The sequence below is a fragment of the Falco rusticolus genome, chromosome 4 (assembly GCF_015220075.1).
Source record: "Falco rusticolus isolate bFalRus1 chromosome 4, bFalRus1.pri, whole genome shotgun sequence".
Classification (NCBI taxonomy): domain Eukaryota; kingdom Metazoa; phylum Chordata; class Aves; order Falconiformes; family Falconidae; genus Falco; species Falco rusticolus.
The window spans coordinates 40,552,965-40,568,902 of record NC_051190.1 but is presented as its reverse complement, the minus strand read 5'-3'; the positions used below and the strand labels follow the sequence as shown (position 1 = coordinate 40,568,902).

At 36.8% G+C, this 15,938-nt stretch overlaps 1 protein-coding gene across 25 annotated transcripts in view; it reads right to left on the bottom strand.

The window, feature by feature from the left end:
- Positions 1 to 15,938, bottom strand: part of RBFOX1 (RNA binding fox-1 homolog 1) — a 955,581-nt gene that overhangs the window by 272,231 nt on the left and 667,412 nt on the right. The window contains exon 1 of one of the 25 annotated variants that reach the window (XM_037386454.1): positions 11,855 to 12,480. The exons of 23 other annotated variants lie outside the window; for them this stretch is intronic. In XM_037386454.1, coding sequence (XP_037242351.1) covers positions 11,855 to 11,998 — 144 coding nt within the window. In that variant the 5' untranslated portion in view covers positions 11,999 to 12,480. Of the gene's footprint in view, positions 1 to 11,854; positions 12,481 to 15,938 lie in introns of those variants that run through there. One more of the 25 variants, XM_037386458.1, reaches the window with a different exon arrangement.

Genomic DNA, 15,938 nt, shown 5'->3' with positions numbered 1-15,938 from the left:
TGAAATCCCTGGTCTACATCCACGTCTTTGGCTGCTGATGCACACAGATAGGTGAGAGGGAGAGTACAAAGTATTTCTAACAAGCCCTTGCCCAAAGTGAGGAATTTTCATTCTGTCCTAAAAAACTGGATGACATTTTGCAAAACAACATTTAAACAAGCACCTCAACATCAGCCCGACAAGACTGGTCAACACGCATACTTGTATGAGTAACTATGCTTATTATGCTCTTTCATTTGAATTCAGTTTTTCCAAAATATACAAGGGCAGTTCATGCCATGTTAAAATTATATTGAACAACCGTATTTCCATGGAAAAAACTGTGTACATAAACCAAGCACATTACATGCGCAGCATTTCAAATGTACACACGTAAGGAACAGCTATAGGTGGCTGTAGCTCTGTAAGGGTATACACTGGCACCTCAACGGCCATGAAAATACTGAACTCATGTTCCTCCTCCTTTTTTTTTTTTTTTTTTTTTTTTTTTTTTTTAATAGATAACTTTCTGCAATGCTAAAAGTTGCAGCAGGCCTAATTTTAGGATTTGTTCATCATTAGCATCTGGGAAATTTTCTCCTACATTTTATTTTTGAGGCACAACCAACCACATGCTGCACAGTTGGAATTTTTCAGCGATTTGCCTTCATCCATCCAGAGAGAGTATAGTGGACATCGGTGTTATGTGAAGAAAACACAGTGGACAGGTACATTAACATAAACCCCCAAAATTCAAAAGAGATAATGAGACAAGCACTCTGCCCAGAGGACACCCCTTTGCAGAAGAGGCAAGCACAGCAGTGCTGCCCCCCGCACACACAGCACAGCATCCCTTGGCAGGGGGGTACCAGGGCTCTGCTGCCCTCAGCACCACCTGCCAGCGTTGAGCATTGCCTTCCCCAGATGATGCTCTGGCAACAGTGTAAACTTCCACTCCAAAATAATTCAAGTTGATTAATAATTTTTCCTGTGAGCAGTAAGAGTTCATCGGTAGCTGTTTCAGTAATAAATGGAAGTTAATACACATTTCTGGTTTTGGTATTGGCATTCACAACTCCAGCGCATTATTTCAAAACAAAATGTATGGTGAAATCAATTTAGTAGTGGCAAAATCAACTTAACCCATATATTATAAACTAGAAATTCACTATTAAATAAAAACTGCCCAAGATAATCACATGTTTCTTAATGGAGTAGCATTTATTCAACCAAAACAAAAGACTGCGCAAACACTAGACAACTAATTACATAATGTACCTTTACAAAATTACATAATATGGGTGCAGCTTGTTTCCCTGTTTTCTGTTTGAAAAATAGATTGTTTAATAACCCATCAAAGCTATCTGTAAACCAAGGAAACAACAGAGCAGATGTTGACTGTTGTCTTGTGCCTCACAGACATAATTAGATACAATGAAACACTCACGCACCCAAATAATAGAGGACAAACAAATACAGAAATGGTACTTTATAAACAGAAACCTCATTTACTGGGCACCTGTCTTATAATAATCTTCGATATTTAAACCAGGGATAAAAATGCAAAAGATGTTCTTTATCTGCCTTCAGGCTACATCAACTACAAACAAAAAAATGCCTCTTGGTATGAAGTCACTTTAACTTCTGCAGTCCTGACTCCCACGTTGCTGACGTTCCCAGCCTGGGGGGAACCACCGCCTCGACTGCCACAAAGCCAGGACAGGGCCACGTGCTCGGTAGGCAAAAGCTACATGAACCAGTGACTCTGAATGATCCGAACAGACAAAACCCACTGTACCTGCTGTGTAAGACAATGTCTTAGGATCCCCCTGAAAAGCCAGATTCCCTTTAGCTGCAACACACATTCCCTGTAATTATTTTCTACTCCCACCCCCCTTTGCAAAACAAAATGGAAAGTAAAGATTAGATTCTGTATCAAACCAAGTGTTTATTTTCTAGGCGACTGTCCCATAACATTGTTTAATGCTCCACTTCACATGAGAATTTGAGAGCTTTTTCTCAAACCATCCTTCACCTTCATTTCTATTATCAAGTGTAGATACAAATTTTCTCTAGCAATGTCAATACACCAATGGAAAACAATCATTATGTAAATTAATACAAAATTAAGTACCCAGTCCTGCATTTGCTATTATTAGGAAACAAAGTTTCCAGATAAAAAGAAGCAACTCTGAAATCTAACACTCATATTTATTGAAAAAGAATACAGAAGTGTATTTCTGCTAATTAAAAATCTTCTTGATTTTAAAATGATCAATGCTTTAATAAGTGTTATTACTTTTTTATTATTATTTTGGCTCAAGAATATAAAATTGCTTTGCCTACTGCAAACATAATTTACCTTTACATTTTATTTAGTTTTTTCTAAGAAACAAGACAGAATATAATGTGATCTGCATCTCTTTATGTTAATAAAACCATGCTAGTCTCGTTCCATAGACAACACCATAAAGCATAAATACCAAATGGAAAACAAATGGAAGTATAATTCCACTGTGAAGCAAACCAATCAACCCTAAAACAGCTGAGAGAGATCTCATCCAGTAGTTCATTCATTCTTTATAGAAAAGAAATGAAAATATTCCTAGGTGAATCAGATTTAAAAAAAAAAAAAAGGAAGAAAAAAAAAAAGAAAACAAAACCCAACAACCCACCCTCAGCAGCTCTGAAAGGTTGTAAAGCACTAAATTCCTTTGATTTATGAAGGCAGCATCCACCGCATTGAGCAAAACAACTCAGCATGCCAGGACCCTTTTCCCTGAAATTCCTTTATTAACACAACCTGGCTCCGCCAGTGAACAAAAGCAGTGGCGCGGTGTGTATAAATCATTAATAGTGTGCTGTGCAATGGCTGCATTTCCTGGGTGAGCTGGAAAGCCTTCCTGCACAACAGGGATTTTGGGGTTGGAATTGGCTGCTATGAAATGTACTTCATCATTCTCAGTGTTTGACGCTTCCCAATAGCTTTGTACTTTTCCTCTCCTTTTTCTCCCTTAAGCCCAGCAACTGCAATAGAAATTTATTGGATTTTATGTCTTCAAATAAAGGAAGAGAAAAGAAGGAATGAAGCAAGCAAGCTGATTTGGAAGTAGAATCCTTTCCCTTTCATTTAAAGGCAGGTTGTGTTCAAATAAAATCTACTACTAATGAACAAATTCTAAATTTTTTTAAATGTTTAGTTTACCACTTTAAACTGGAAAAAACTACTGAAAATATAGTTAGTCTTTAAAAAAAAAAAAGCTTAAAAAAATCAGCTATCACTAAAAAAGTGACTCCTTTCCAAATTAAGTGATTTTCCATTGGAGCATTTTATTTATTTATTTTAAGAGTGGGCAGAAAGATGGGCAATGTATGATCATGAGGAACTCTGAAGCGAGCTGTATCAGTGTTTGTACTTTAGGCATACCAAAAAAATCTTTCCACAGAGCAACAGGCAATTTCATGTGCAGGTGCCAAGTGTGGTATTTGAAGTGGAACTGGAGAAAATGGCAGCAACGGGAAAGGAAAAACAAACCAAAACTCTTGGAATTGCAATTTCTGAACACTCCCGTATTTTTGCAGTGACAGACATGAACTTGGATGGGGATCAATACAACTACTTATCTTGCCCCTGAAGTACACGCAATACAACAACAAAACCAAAGTTGAATGGTTTTCCAAACTTTGAGATGAAATAGCAAGTAGGCTTTATAAAATGTGTTGCATTGAAATATTCCTTTTGGGGCTAGACTTGGAAAAACTAAAGAGCATGACAGAGAGAAAGTAATGCTGAAAAAGCAGTCTGAAACCATATGGCACCCAACAGGAGAAATGACACACATTATAAAGGTAACTAAGGATACAATCAGTCTTCCAGCTAGGCCAGAGCATGATTCCAAATGTATCAAGCATCAGCACCACCGACAAACGCATTTATCGCCATCTAAGCAGTAAATATTTAAGACACTTGGAATGCAGTTTTGCAAAAGTGAACGAGCTCAAGTCAGAATAGGGAAACATCCCAGTATGCCATTTTACACTTCTGCAGCCATCCAGCAGACTAAAGATTACAAGAATAAGCCTGCAATGCATGCAGAAGTCCCTCTGCATTACACAATAATGACATTCTGAACGGAAATAAATGAAGCCCCTGCAGTGCTATTCTGTCAGCTTTTGAAAGTAAATAACTTCGCTTCTGACAAGAGAGAGACATTTTTTTCCTCCTCCTGCCATAGAGCATTAATTGAGCTATGCAGCCATGTAACATCCCAGAGATAGGACTAATACATGACAAGGAAAAAAAGCTTAAGAAAGCAGGGGATGCTCATGGAATAGATGCGCTACCTGACTTCTTTTCACCCCCAAATTTTCCTGCTATCTCTGTTTTGACAAGATCTTGTTCTCTGGGAGAACTTTTCACAGGTTTTTTGCCTCCCCCTGCAATGAAACTTATTTCAAACAAACACTTTAAATTCACACTGTCTTATGAAAGATGGTGCCATTATGAAAACATAAGCTTATATTTTAAAACTTCTTATCACCCCTTGTTCACAAAAAAAGTTTCATGCCCATAATCAATAACTTTAATCATCTATTTAATTTACAGAAGGCTTACTGGCCACTGTGGAGATAATGAAGATAGCAATAAAAGAAGAGGCTATGAGAAGCAAAACCAAACAAGCAGCCTTCAAAACTGTAGAATATTAATAGTAGTAATAATAATAATAAATGTTAGTGCAAGTCAGTAAGGAATTGAGACAAGGCATGTCATAACTGTAGGTGTATATATATACAGACCTAAAATATATATGAGAGGATACTATGAAATTTATGTACAGTTAGAAAAAAGTCATATTTAAGATGTTGCAGATAGGAAGACCAGCAATTTCTGGTGTTTTGATATAAAGGGTCAAAAGGTAAATGTAAAAAATTGTCTAAGACGAAAGCACTTGTATCCTTATTCATGAGCATCTGAACATCTTAAATATTTCAATTCTAAAGTACCACACACTTTCTTTCCATATCGGGGGGGGGGGGGAATTAAAAAAAATCAGTGACTCACTGTGAACAAAAAATAATTCACTGAATGCTTCAGTTCTTACTACAGTATCTAATTTTGATTCTGCATGTGTTCAACACAATGAGAAGGAGCAGGATCAAAACACAGTGAGATCTCTCCACAGCTGGAGCCTGCTATAGTGCAAAAGACCAAAGGCCCAACTACAACTAGTCAGGATGCTATAGACATTAGATATGCTATTTTCTCTAATTAAATTCACTGGGCTGCTGCACTGACAGAGTAGGAGGGGAAGCAAAATGTAAAAGAAGTCAATGGCGCTGCACTAGGCAACTCAGAGGTAAATCAGCAATGCTAGCAAAGAAATGACAGCAGTTCCTCAGGAGAGCTCTTGTACTACACATCACACTTTAAAACTGATAAATCAATTGCACATACACCTTTAAAAGGCAGGAAAGCTTGAAGGATTCTTAGAGGGTGTTGACTGCTCCTTTCCACTAACATTATCCTAACTACATAAAGCAAAGTGATAAATTCAGGTGTCACAATTTTCATCACTTTTATTTATACTGCCTATTAAACACTTCAGAAATATTTTAAACAGAATTAATTCGAACATGGTGACAGTATTTATTCATCGGTTCAGAAATACACACACAGAAAACCAAAACACCTTACAGTCTAGTATTGCATAGCTACTGGTCAAAACAATGTAAACAAACTGAATGAAACATGTACTAGTCACCCTGAAGAAAACCCCCTGCTTACAGACCCATAAAATGCCACGCCACATATTTTTTCAGAAAATAATCATCTATATACAGATTTAGCAAATACCAATGAATAGTGACAACTTACGATGAGCTCACAACAGAAAAGCCAACCATCACTTTTCAGCTGAAGTGTTTTAAAACGTTCAAAGAGCCCAGTTATAAAAACAATGATTAAGCGAAAACCATTCACCTGCTCCTGCCACTTGGAAGCTCCTTTGCAACTGCTCTTGCTCTTACAGTCCAAAGCAGCAAGAAACCCTCTTCAGCGGCTCTGTGTGGGTGGGTGGGCAGGTGGGTGGGGGGGGCATATGGGTTAGTTTTGTTTGGTGGGGTTTGGGGTTTTTTTTGTTTGTTTTAGAGTGGGCTTTTTGGTTTGTGTGTGGGTTTTTTTTTTTTTCCTTTTTCTAGTATTTAAGGAGGGAAGCACTTAACTAAAGCACCTCCTCTTGCTATTGTGAAAGGAGACTGACCTTGCATGACAAGGCTGTAGTTAAATGCCCCAAACTAGCTCTTACTCAGAGTGAGTACTGCTACACCACTCGATCTCTAAACCACTCCTCATTAGTCTCTAGAAAACCACAAAACAGCTCTTGTGAGACAAAAGGTATGTAAATACGTAAATTTGTTTTGAATCAGAGGTGGAGTTTCAAATAACAGCTTCAAAGTTTATTGGTGAATACCAAATTATCTTATTTACTCTAGTGAAGATAAGCAGCACAGAGACATCAACGTTCCTTACTTCTGCATTGGCAGCACTTTTGGATGCAACAATTGCATCCCCACCTCGTGAGCATGCAGGTTCCCAGGGGTGCCACGCTGGCCCCTCAAAGTGCAAAGGCAGCTACCAGGTATGGTTTGTAGCATGGAAATTCTTTCTTTTTTTTTTTTCTTTTTTTTTTTTTTTTTTTTTTTTGAGTACTGTGATTTATCTGACTAAGTACAGGTTTTACCCTACACGTTTGAATAACTAAGCACTATGTTTCTCTTGGGGCAGCGAAGATGTTTAAATGAATCAGGACCCCTGAAAAGATTGCCTACCCCCAGTCCAGGAGCTACAGGACAATTATTCAAGGCCCAGCTGTAAGAAAAACAGATGGTGAGTGAGCATTAGTAATGTGGACTTCTTTTCACTCATGCAGTCATAAGCAGAGGTTGTATGTCCTCACATGAAAATTGCCATGAAACAGCAGACTGAGGAACAAAACTGTGCAAAGGCTCCAATCTGTAAGCTAACAGATGCTAAAAATTTTCATCAGCTGAAGTCAGAATGACTGATTTTACAGGACAGCCACAGAGTATTATAAATGGGCTAGGTGAAGAAAGGCAGTGTTCTCATGATAGGTTTCAACAGTGCTATCATAAAATATGAGCTAGTGAATGCAACCAACATACCTGATCCTTTGAAGACTCACTAAAGTGTAAAAGGCAAAAGACACACACTTAGAACTGTAACTTCAATTGTGGCATTCAGCAATTGATGTGCTTGTGCTCCACAAAAAATGTAAACCATACCCAGGAGTTGTTCATCCATTTTAATTCTTTACACAATTTTAGCACCAAGATAATCTGTTCTAATCCTTATGCCATTATTGACACTATTGACTACATCAATTGAAAATGCTACCAAATAAATCAACATTGAATTAAGCCATGAAGAAAGAATGTGATGAAAAGTCTTTCAGACTCCTATAAATCATCAGATCTAGAAGCATGACATAAGTAACTGAGTGGGGAATTCAGCTTTTCTCCATAGTCATAATGCTTAAGGCCCAAATAAAATTACACTAATTTACCATGTAAGCGCTAATGGAATAGCTGGCGTAGAGGTGGGGCATTTGTTGGGTTTTGTTTTGTTTTCATGGTGGATTCCTTTCATCATTGATACAAGAGCTGTACCGTGAACTACTTTCTTGTTAAAGACAGAAAAGGTTGATATTGAAGTTTCAGTTCAATTGTTTTCGATCTGTGAATGTCCACTATGAGCAATTGCTCCATTTAAGAGGAATTACCCTTTGTACAAACCACTTCACTATTTAAAACAAAGCACATCTATCATCATTAAACAGAAAAAAAAATTACCAATTTTAAAATAATGACAGCAGCACTGTACACTATGACATGGAACATTATGTGGTGTTTCAAAACAGTTGACTTTGTTACTTCACTCAGAAACTACCATCTAAATAACCCTGCATCAAGGCAAACATATATCACAGGGAAATACCAGTTTACTGAACTAAGCCTCTGGTAATACATGCTAAATCCTAATTTACAAGTGGTCAAAATTTTGCTGCAAAAATTCTTCTTGATGTAAGTATTGTTTCTTGCATTGACGTGTCGTACTAAGGAGGGGAAGAGAAGACAGACGTATTTAGCTGTTTCTAGCACGATAAAATATTACCAAATCATATGCTACACTACAAATTCAAGTTCCCATTTCTTACATCTTTACATACTGACAATTAAGTAAAAATTCCAACCCAAATGCACCTATACTTTTCCCAGCTATCCCTTATCTTTATAATGATGCAGTAAAAACTTCCAATTCAAAACCACCCATCCTCCTCCTGTTGGTTGCTGCCACTTATACAGTCATTTTGGTTTTATTGGTGTTTGAAAACTCTGGATTTCTAAAGTTGTAAGCATCTTTGTAAGAGAACATCCAAATAATTGCAAACCATTTCAGAAAGCTTAACTCACTCAGAAGCATCCTCCAGTTTTTGTTGGCTTTTTCAAGTGAATATCTTATTGACAGTTAATCTATAATGTGAACTAGGCCTCTGTACTTTATTTATTTTCAACTCTATTTTCAACAGTTAAGCTTTGATGTTTTTAGGTGAAGCAGCCTGTAGGCAACTGCTTAAAAAAAAAAAAAAAAAAAATAATCAGTTCCTCACGCGGCTCCTAACACACTATATTCATCTGTAATCTGGAATTTTACCGGAGCAAATACTGAAGTTTCTAGCAGAGGCCAAAGTAGCAGAGCACTTCCCTGGGCACCCTGTGGAAAGCAATTTATCCATTGACACTAAACAAACTGACCAAGCGGTGTTAGTTTAGCAAATAAATAATAACCAATTTTAAATGGACTACCAAACCACAGATTTTCCCAAATTATTATTACATCTCCACAGAAAACCACCATCCTCATGGCTACATAAATGTTTATTGACAAGAAGACTGGTTTGTCCACCCTGAGAAGAACACAATGCCTTTTATAGTCTTTCAGAAAGACATATATCCAATTATAAAACTGCATTGTGACAGAATACTAGTGTATTTATCAGACACCCAAAAAATAGAGAAGGATTTTTTTTCATAGTTTCTAAATAGATAATAAAGTTTAACAAGCGAGAGAGCTCGGTTGTAATACAGATGTCTGAATTCCTTTTAATTGAGGTACAAGTGAGCAGACATATGTGAAGTGCAATTTTTAGAGGAAAAAAATACTCCATAGGTTCACATAATGTCTATATATTGCTGGTCATAGGGTCCACAGGCAGGGGGAATCACTAGTTATTAAGTTGCCAGATAAAGCTTTTAGGTTACAAGTATTGAAGCTCGATAGACAACTTTATAGTTTGAGAAAAACACAGTTGCACTGGGATAGTGGTATTTGTACTAAAGATACAAAACATAGGTATCATCCTAAGTTTGCTAGAAATTATCAGATATGGGAAAAATAGAAAAAAAAATCACAAGTAGACTGTCATGGTAAAAGTTGATGAACATTTTTCAGAAATATACAACAGTTCTTTTATCCTTTCCTATTTAAAACCAGAAGCATGTTACGATAGCTTCGTAGGTAATGTCACCACAGTACTATCTTTCTGCCTGAATAAGATTTGAGATAAAGTAACATTGTTTCTAAAAAAATTACTTGACCAAATATATAAAATAATAAATCATATCTGAATCAAGATGAAAATTATCTCACTGTCCAGGAATCCAGAATAATTAAAATGCCAACCAGCAATCAAAAGAAGCAACAAGCACAAAAATTTGAACCTGCTACAATTATCAGGAATTCAGATGACTTTTTAACTTATATTTATGATTGGTGGAGGCAGAATGATTCTAAACTGACAGTAGGATTGAGCAGATGAGAAAGCCAATACTTGGGGGGGGGTGGGGGAAGATACTTCCAGTGTGGCAGTTAATCCACTTAAAGAGTTAAAAATTATCCACTAGATATAGCTCTTTGTAAAGTGCATTAGCAATCACTTCTCATCTTTATCTCAAATGGAATAGATGGAATTGAAATCACGATTTTAAAGTAATCATTATGGTTGCACAGTTTCTTAAACCTTAAAGCAGTGCCATACTATAGATGTGTTTGCATAATGATACTGCAATAGCTCACACAGGAAGGTGATTATAGCACCTAACCTCGTCTTTATTTGTCCTTTACCAGCTCCTTGTGTGGCCATGTTGACCTCTCACCTTAATTCACATTTTTCCTTTTGAAAGCGGGATCTTTAACATACAAATTGGTGTTTGGCAAACTCAGAAGAACAAATCCAACAAAATACAGGAGTACATTTTGTATACAACCAGTAAGTGCACAAGTCACACTGGATCATTAAAGCTGATCTATAAATGTCATTTCCAAAACGTATCCAGAATACAGAACTACTGAGAACGTGCATTTTAGTTATGACATGCAATTTATTTAAATACTAAACACATCATATTTATCTGATGCATATTTTAATTGCAGACATATGAATCCCTCCTACATACATGTATAATCTAGGGCGTATACAAGAATCTTTTATTATGCATTCCCATGCTGTAAGTCAGAAATGGCTTATACTACACTACTGAAGAAGAAGAAAAAAAAAAAAACCACAAACAAAAAAAAAACTACAGAAGGGTTTATATCCTGCAAATACTTAACTTCTGTTTTTTCAGCAGTAACAGAAAATAAACATTCTGAAATAAAAATAAACTTTAAATCTATTTTATTTAGTCTTTAGGAACAAAAATAAATACTGTAAAACATCTTTCAGGCATTTGTAAATACAGAAATAAAGTTAGAGAGTCTCGTGGAAGTCAATATGCATATAAAATGCTGTAGTAGAACTGGGAAGAAATGTCCCTATTTGTTACAGTAAGCACAAGAAATTTTTCTCCCTGAAGTTTCAGCAGAAAGTAGCAGAATAAATAGGATGAATCATTTTTGCATGATAACATATTTCTGTCATGGCTCTACATACTTACTAGATGACTCTATATTTTATAACTGAGTCCACCATTAAAGTAGAATACAATGATGATTCCAAAATACTAATTTAAAAAATAATGTACTATCCAGTTATTTCTTTCATGTAACAGAGAGAGGGTACCAAATTGTAAATAATTTGGGGAGGGAGAAGGGTGGAAATACCTAAAAAAAAAAAACCCTAGAAGCAAAAATTTTATTAAATTACTTTAAAAAAAATATCTTAAAAATGGACTAGAAATCGGTATTGTTTTGCTGACATCAGAACATTTTTAAAAAGCCATTTGAATATACTTCAGTGATAGAAGTATTAGTTCTGCACAGATAGAGCTTTATAAATTTTTTTCATCTTCCCTTTTTTTTTTGTGAACTAAAAATCAGCTTGATTTTAATCAGCAGCATGTTTCAACACAGACTTAAAATTCCTGGCTTCAAAGAAGGCTTAAACAAAATTGCCATTGGGCACATTTACATTAGAAGTATAATTTATGCCTGCAAGTGAATAAAGAACAGTCCTTTATGGCTGAAACTCTGCTACAGTATCCACAAGAATTACAGTGAAAGCACTGTGTTAAATATCTATAAACACCATCAATAAAGACACTGGGTGTGTGGGGGGACGACGACACAAAAAATACAAAACACAAACAAAAAAAGATATGCAAAGGCTTGATGCTCTGTTAAAACATATTTTCTACTCACTCTCACCATTCTTAAGCGCAGGCACAACATTCACTCCACACAGTGGGAGACATTTATACAGTCTGTTCACATAAAAAAATATCTCCAAGATTACAAATACCCCCAAACGATGTCGACAAAGCAGGCACTATAGAAAAAGGAAAAGTTAAGCAAACTTACCTGCTGTAAGTACATAAAAGTCAAGGCACAGGAGAGCTGGGGACACATGCCCACATTCGGCAGTGCCACGCAGGTTGCACCCGTAAGGGGATGCTGCATGGTGTTGCTCTGAAGTCTACGTAGAACAAGTGAGGGGGCTTGCATGCAAGCACGTTTGCCCTATCTTGTCCCTATGGGTTAGTTTTGTTGTTGTTTTTTTTTTTTTCTTTTTGATTATTTAAGTAAGAAACAGTATTTCTTGAATGCCTTTTTTTCCCCCCGGCGCTAGATCCCTACATTCATTTGTCAGCTAAGGCAACTTGGTAGATTTAAACTACGAATTTTTAAGAGAGAGGAAAAAAAGAAGACACAGCCTGCAGCCTATTGATGAGCAAATGGAACTTCCTCAATGACAGAGAGCTGAAGCTTGTCTCACAACAGTAGCTGCTGACTAGTAGAGAGAGAGATTGACTCAGTGAGGCTCAGTCGGCTGGTGCTGATGCTGCACAGCTTCTCATTTGTCAAATGGGTCCTAGGGCAGGGTCTTTACCACTCACCAAAATTCAAATACTGCATTTTAAAAATCCCTGGAGAGGATAGGGAAGGAGAGAAAGTGAGCGCGCTGCATCACAGGCATCCATGAGATCTGGGCAATTAGTGTCATTGCCCAGCTGGGACTGAATGCCTGTTATGATTCTGCACGCACACATGCACACTCACACGCACACTTCCCCCCCCTCCCAGGACTCACACCTGACATGAAAAGGGCTTTCCCCTTCTCAGAACAAAAGTATGAAGCACAAAGTGGGGAAGGGAAAGAATCTTGGCTAGGCAAGAGGATTCTAGCAAATACACAGTGCTATCAGTAAATGAGGTTTTTATAGAATACAGATTAATTTTATACCTACGTTTCATTCACCATCTAGTTTCCCAGAGAAGCCTATAAAAGCGTTACAGAGAAACTGTGAAATATCTCTGTAACCACTGCAGCAGAAACACTGGGAATGAAACAAAATTCCATAGCACACACTGTGTCTACTTTACTGGGGGGAGGGGAGCAGGCTTGGATAAAGACTGTATCTTAAAATTGGTCTACAGCCCATCTCATCTAAAATTACAAATTTGTTTGACAGCTAGGCTATCTATTATAAAGGGCTGCCCTATCAGGTTACATGGGAAAATTACATTTGCAATTTTCAGAATTTCATGTTTACTTTTTACTTTGAGAGTGATACCTCAAATCAGTATTCCACTCTTGCAGGCTTTTTCTTCCCCCCCCCCCCCCCCTTTATTTTATGGAGTAATAATTATTCATTAGTAGATCTAGTTAGTCCTTATGTAATAAAGTAGGATGTGACCTGCAAATCAAATAATTTATATTACAGCTCGTCCTTGAGGTCCTATATTACAAGTCTCTTTTTTTCTTAGATACAACTCAAGTATAAGAGAAGATACTACTATTTTTAATTGGAATTTGACAAATGAATTAAATATTAATTCTTCAGGAAAAAAGGTCAAACCTCAAAGCAGCACCTGAGATTTCGAAGGGGTTTCCTTTAAAAAGACTGCAGAAGATTTTAAATCACCTGTTTTATAGGATATCTCATTCCCACAAAAACATATCTTAGATGAAGAGTTTAGCATTAACAACAATAAATAAATAAGCCACATACAAGAGAAGTCTATTTCATCCACAGCATAACTGGTTTGATATTAAGATCTACCTTAAAAAGAAATAATAGTCCCCGCTTCACTGGAAACAGATACAAAACATGTCACTGCAACTCAGGTGCTGTATTAAACAAAATAATTCTTTTTCATTCTACATGTGCGCACACATACCTGCACCCACACAAGCTTCAGAGACTGATTTAGATCCACTAAGTCTTCTTCATGCAAAACCGAAAATTTTCCAGTAGAATCAGTTATTACATAATTTTCTTTCTCAAAAGCAGTCAAGGCAACAAACCCAATGTATTTAGAACTCAGCAATCGACACCGAAACAATCATGCACAAACTTACAATACAGGGATTGCTTTTGGCTTAGGAAACTTCCATGCTTTTGCAGTTTATCATGGGCTGATCTACTAGAACACCCAGATAAAGTAATCTGTGCTGGTTTGTATCAAAAAAAAAAAAAAAAAAAAAAAAGCCCAGAAAACCAAAAATAACAAAAAACAAACCACCAACAAAAACACCCCACACGCCACAGAGCAAGAGAGAGCGAGAAGGAGAAACGAACCCTCTCTATGCCCTATCTCCTTTTTTCATTCTTTCTCTCTGCCTTAAGCAGTCTCCTGTTCTGACAGGAGTATGTCATGCTTTTCTTCATTTTTTTTTCCCCCCTAGCACAGAAAGGCTGTTATTCTGGAAATGCCCTAAGCTGATAGAATTTTCCCTTCAGCTCATTTTCATATGAAATAACATAAATAATACATGGTACTTTAATAAGACCTTATCAGAATGTTTAATGAAAAACAAATACGTTATATAAGGAGGCAAATAACCAACTTGTTCCACATTATGTCAAAATCAAAGGCAGCATGCTTCCTAGCCAAACAGTTTGGAACTATATGTCTATCCAATTTCCCAAAGTGAAGTTCTGGAACATGGTGATAGTCAAAGCAAAGTTTCTTCTGCCTATTGCACTATTTTACCGCTAAAAGAACACCCATAAAACAGATTAAACTCCTAAAAGAGTGTGTTGAACCACTACTTCAAGAGAATTTCATAGTGTAAATGTATATAACACTAATTGTAAAAGTAAGTTTCTCAGTGGCCTTTTAGCTTTAACTTTCACACCTTTCAAAGTAAGAAAAGTATGACCTACAAATGCTACAAATTTCTTACATTTGTATATTCCTATTATTAAAACAAGAACATGAATGTAACTATCCAAATCATCTATACACAGAGAAACAATAGATAAAATACATAATTCAGTGGACCTAAAAAGGAAACAGAATTCTTTAGCCTAATATACGCTATTCAAGAGAGGCAGGGGCAAGTCATTACTAATTCGCATCCCTTCCAAGGATAACTTGTCATTATGTCTCAAAATATAAAAGGTAACAAAATGTGTTTTATTTTTATAAAAATAAAAATCAATGTCTCTTCTTTAAAGCCATGTCCTTGTTTATACACACTCTTCTACCAAAGCTGAGCCATTAATCATAACCACATTCCAAGTTATGGCCATCTATACAGTAAGTACCACCACAAACTTGCCAAATGTACATGAATGACTGTACACAATCTGACCTTCTATCCTCGTGCACAGGGACAGTATCGTTGTACCTACTATGCAATTTCACAGAACAGCATATGAACCATCAATCTCAGCTGCAAATTATTAACAATTTCATTTTCCCCTTATTCTACGCAGATCAATGTGCGCAATTGCAAAGCCCACGTCACCTACAGCACACAGCATCTTCCATTTGCCCCAGTGCTGCTCTGTCCGGCCAGTAACTGGCCTGTTATCCCACACTCAGTTGCTGATATTATCAATTAGATATCAATTAACAACTACAAACCCTATCCTTTCAGAGGCTACTAATCTACACAACCTGAGCCAGCCTCGGTGGGAGCTCACCTAGAAATGTAGAAATAAAAAGTTCTTCCACACTAATAATACATCCGTCTGGGGTGCAACACCCTGAGAGGCAACACTCCCTTTTCCAACCTGGTTGGATTGTCAGTGTTATGGTATATAGCACAGGCAGCGCACCTGCAGATACGTACCCTTCCCCCCATGCAATGAGCCTGCCATTTGAAAGAACAAAGTGCTGCTCAGTCTCGAATATGCAAAGAAGAAAATGAAATCGAAGAACCTCTGAAGCCAAACATAAAGAATCAACAGCATTTCTCACACAGCTGACACAAACAGGCAAAACCATTCTTCAATTCCAATGCATTTGTTTATCGAGTATAACATCTTCCATTTAATATCATCCACTCAATCACTCGTTATCTGGTAGTCAACTTCCACTTCTCAAAACTTAAGTTCAAAGTTCACATTTACAAACATTCAGCCTAAAAGTTAACCTTTAGCATTATCGCAGCAGACTGCCTAATCAGTCAAACCTTTTCCATCAAGAAAAA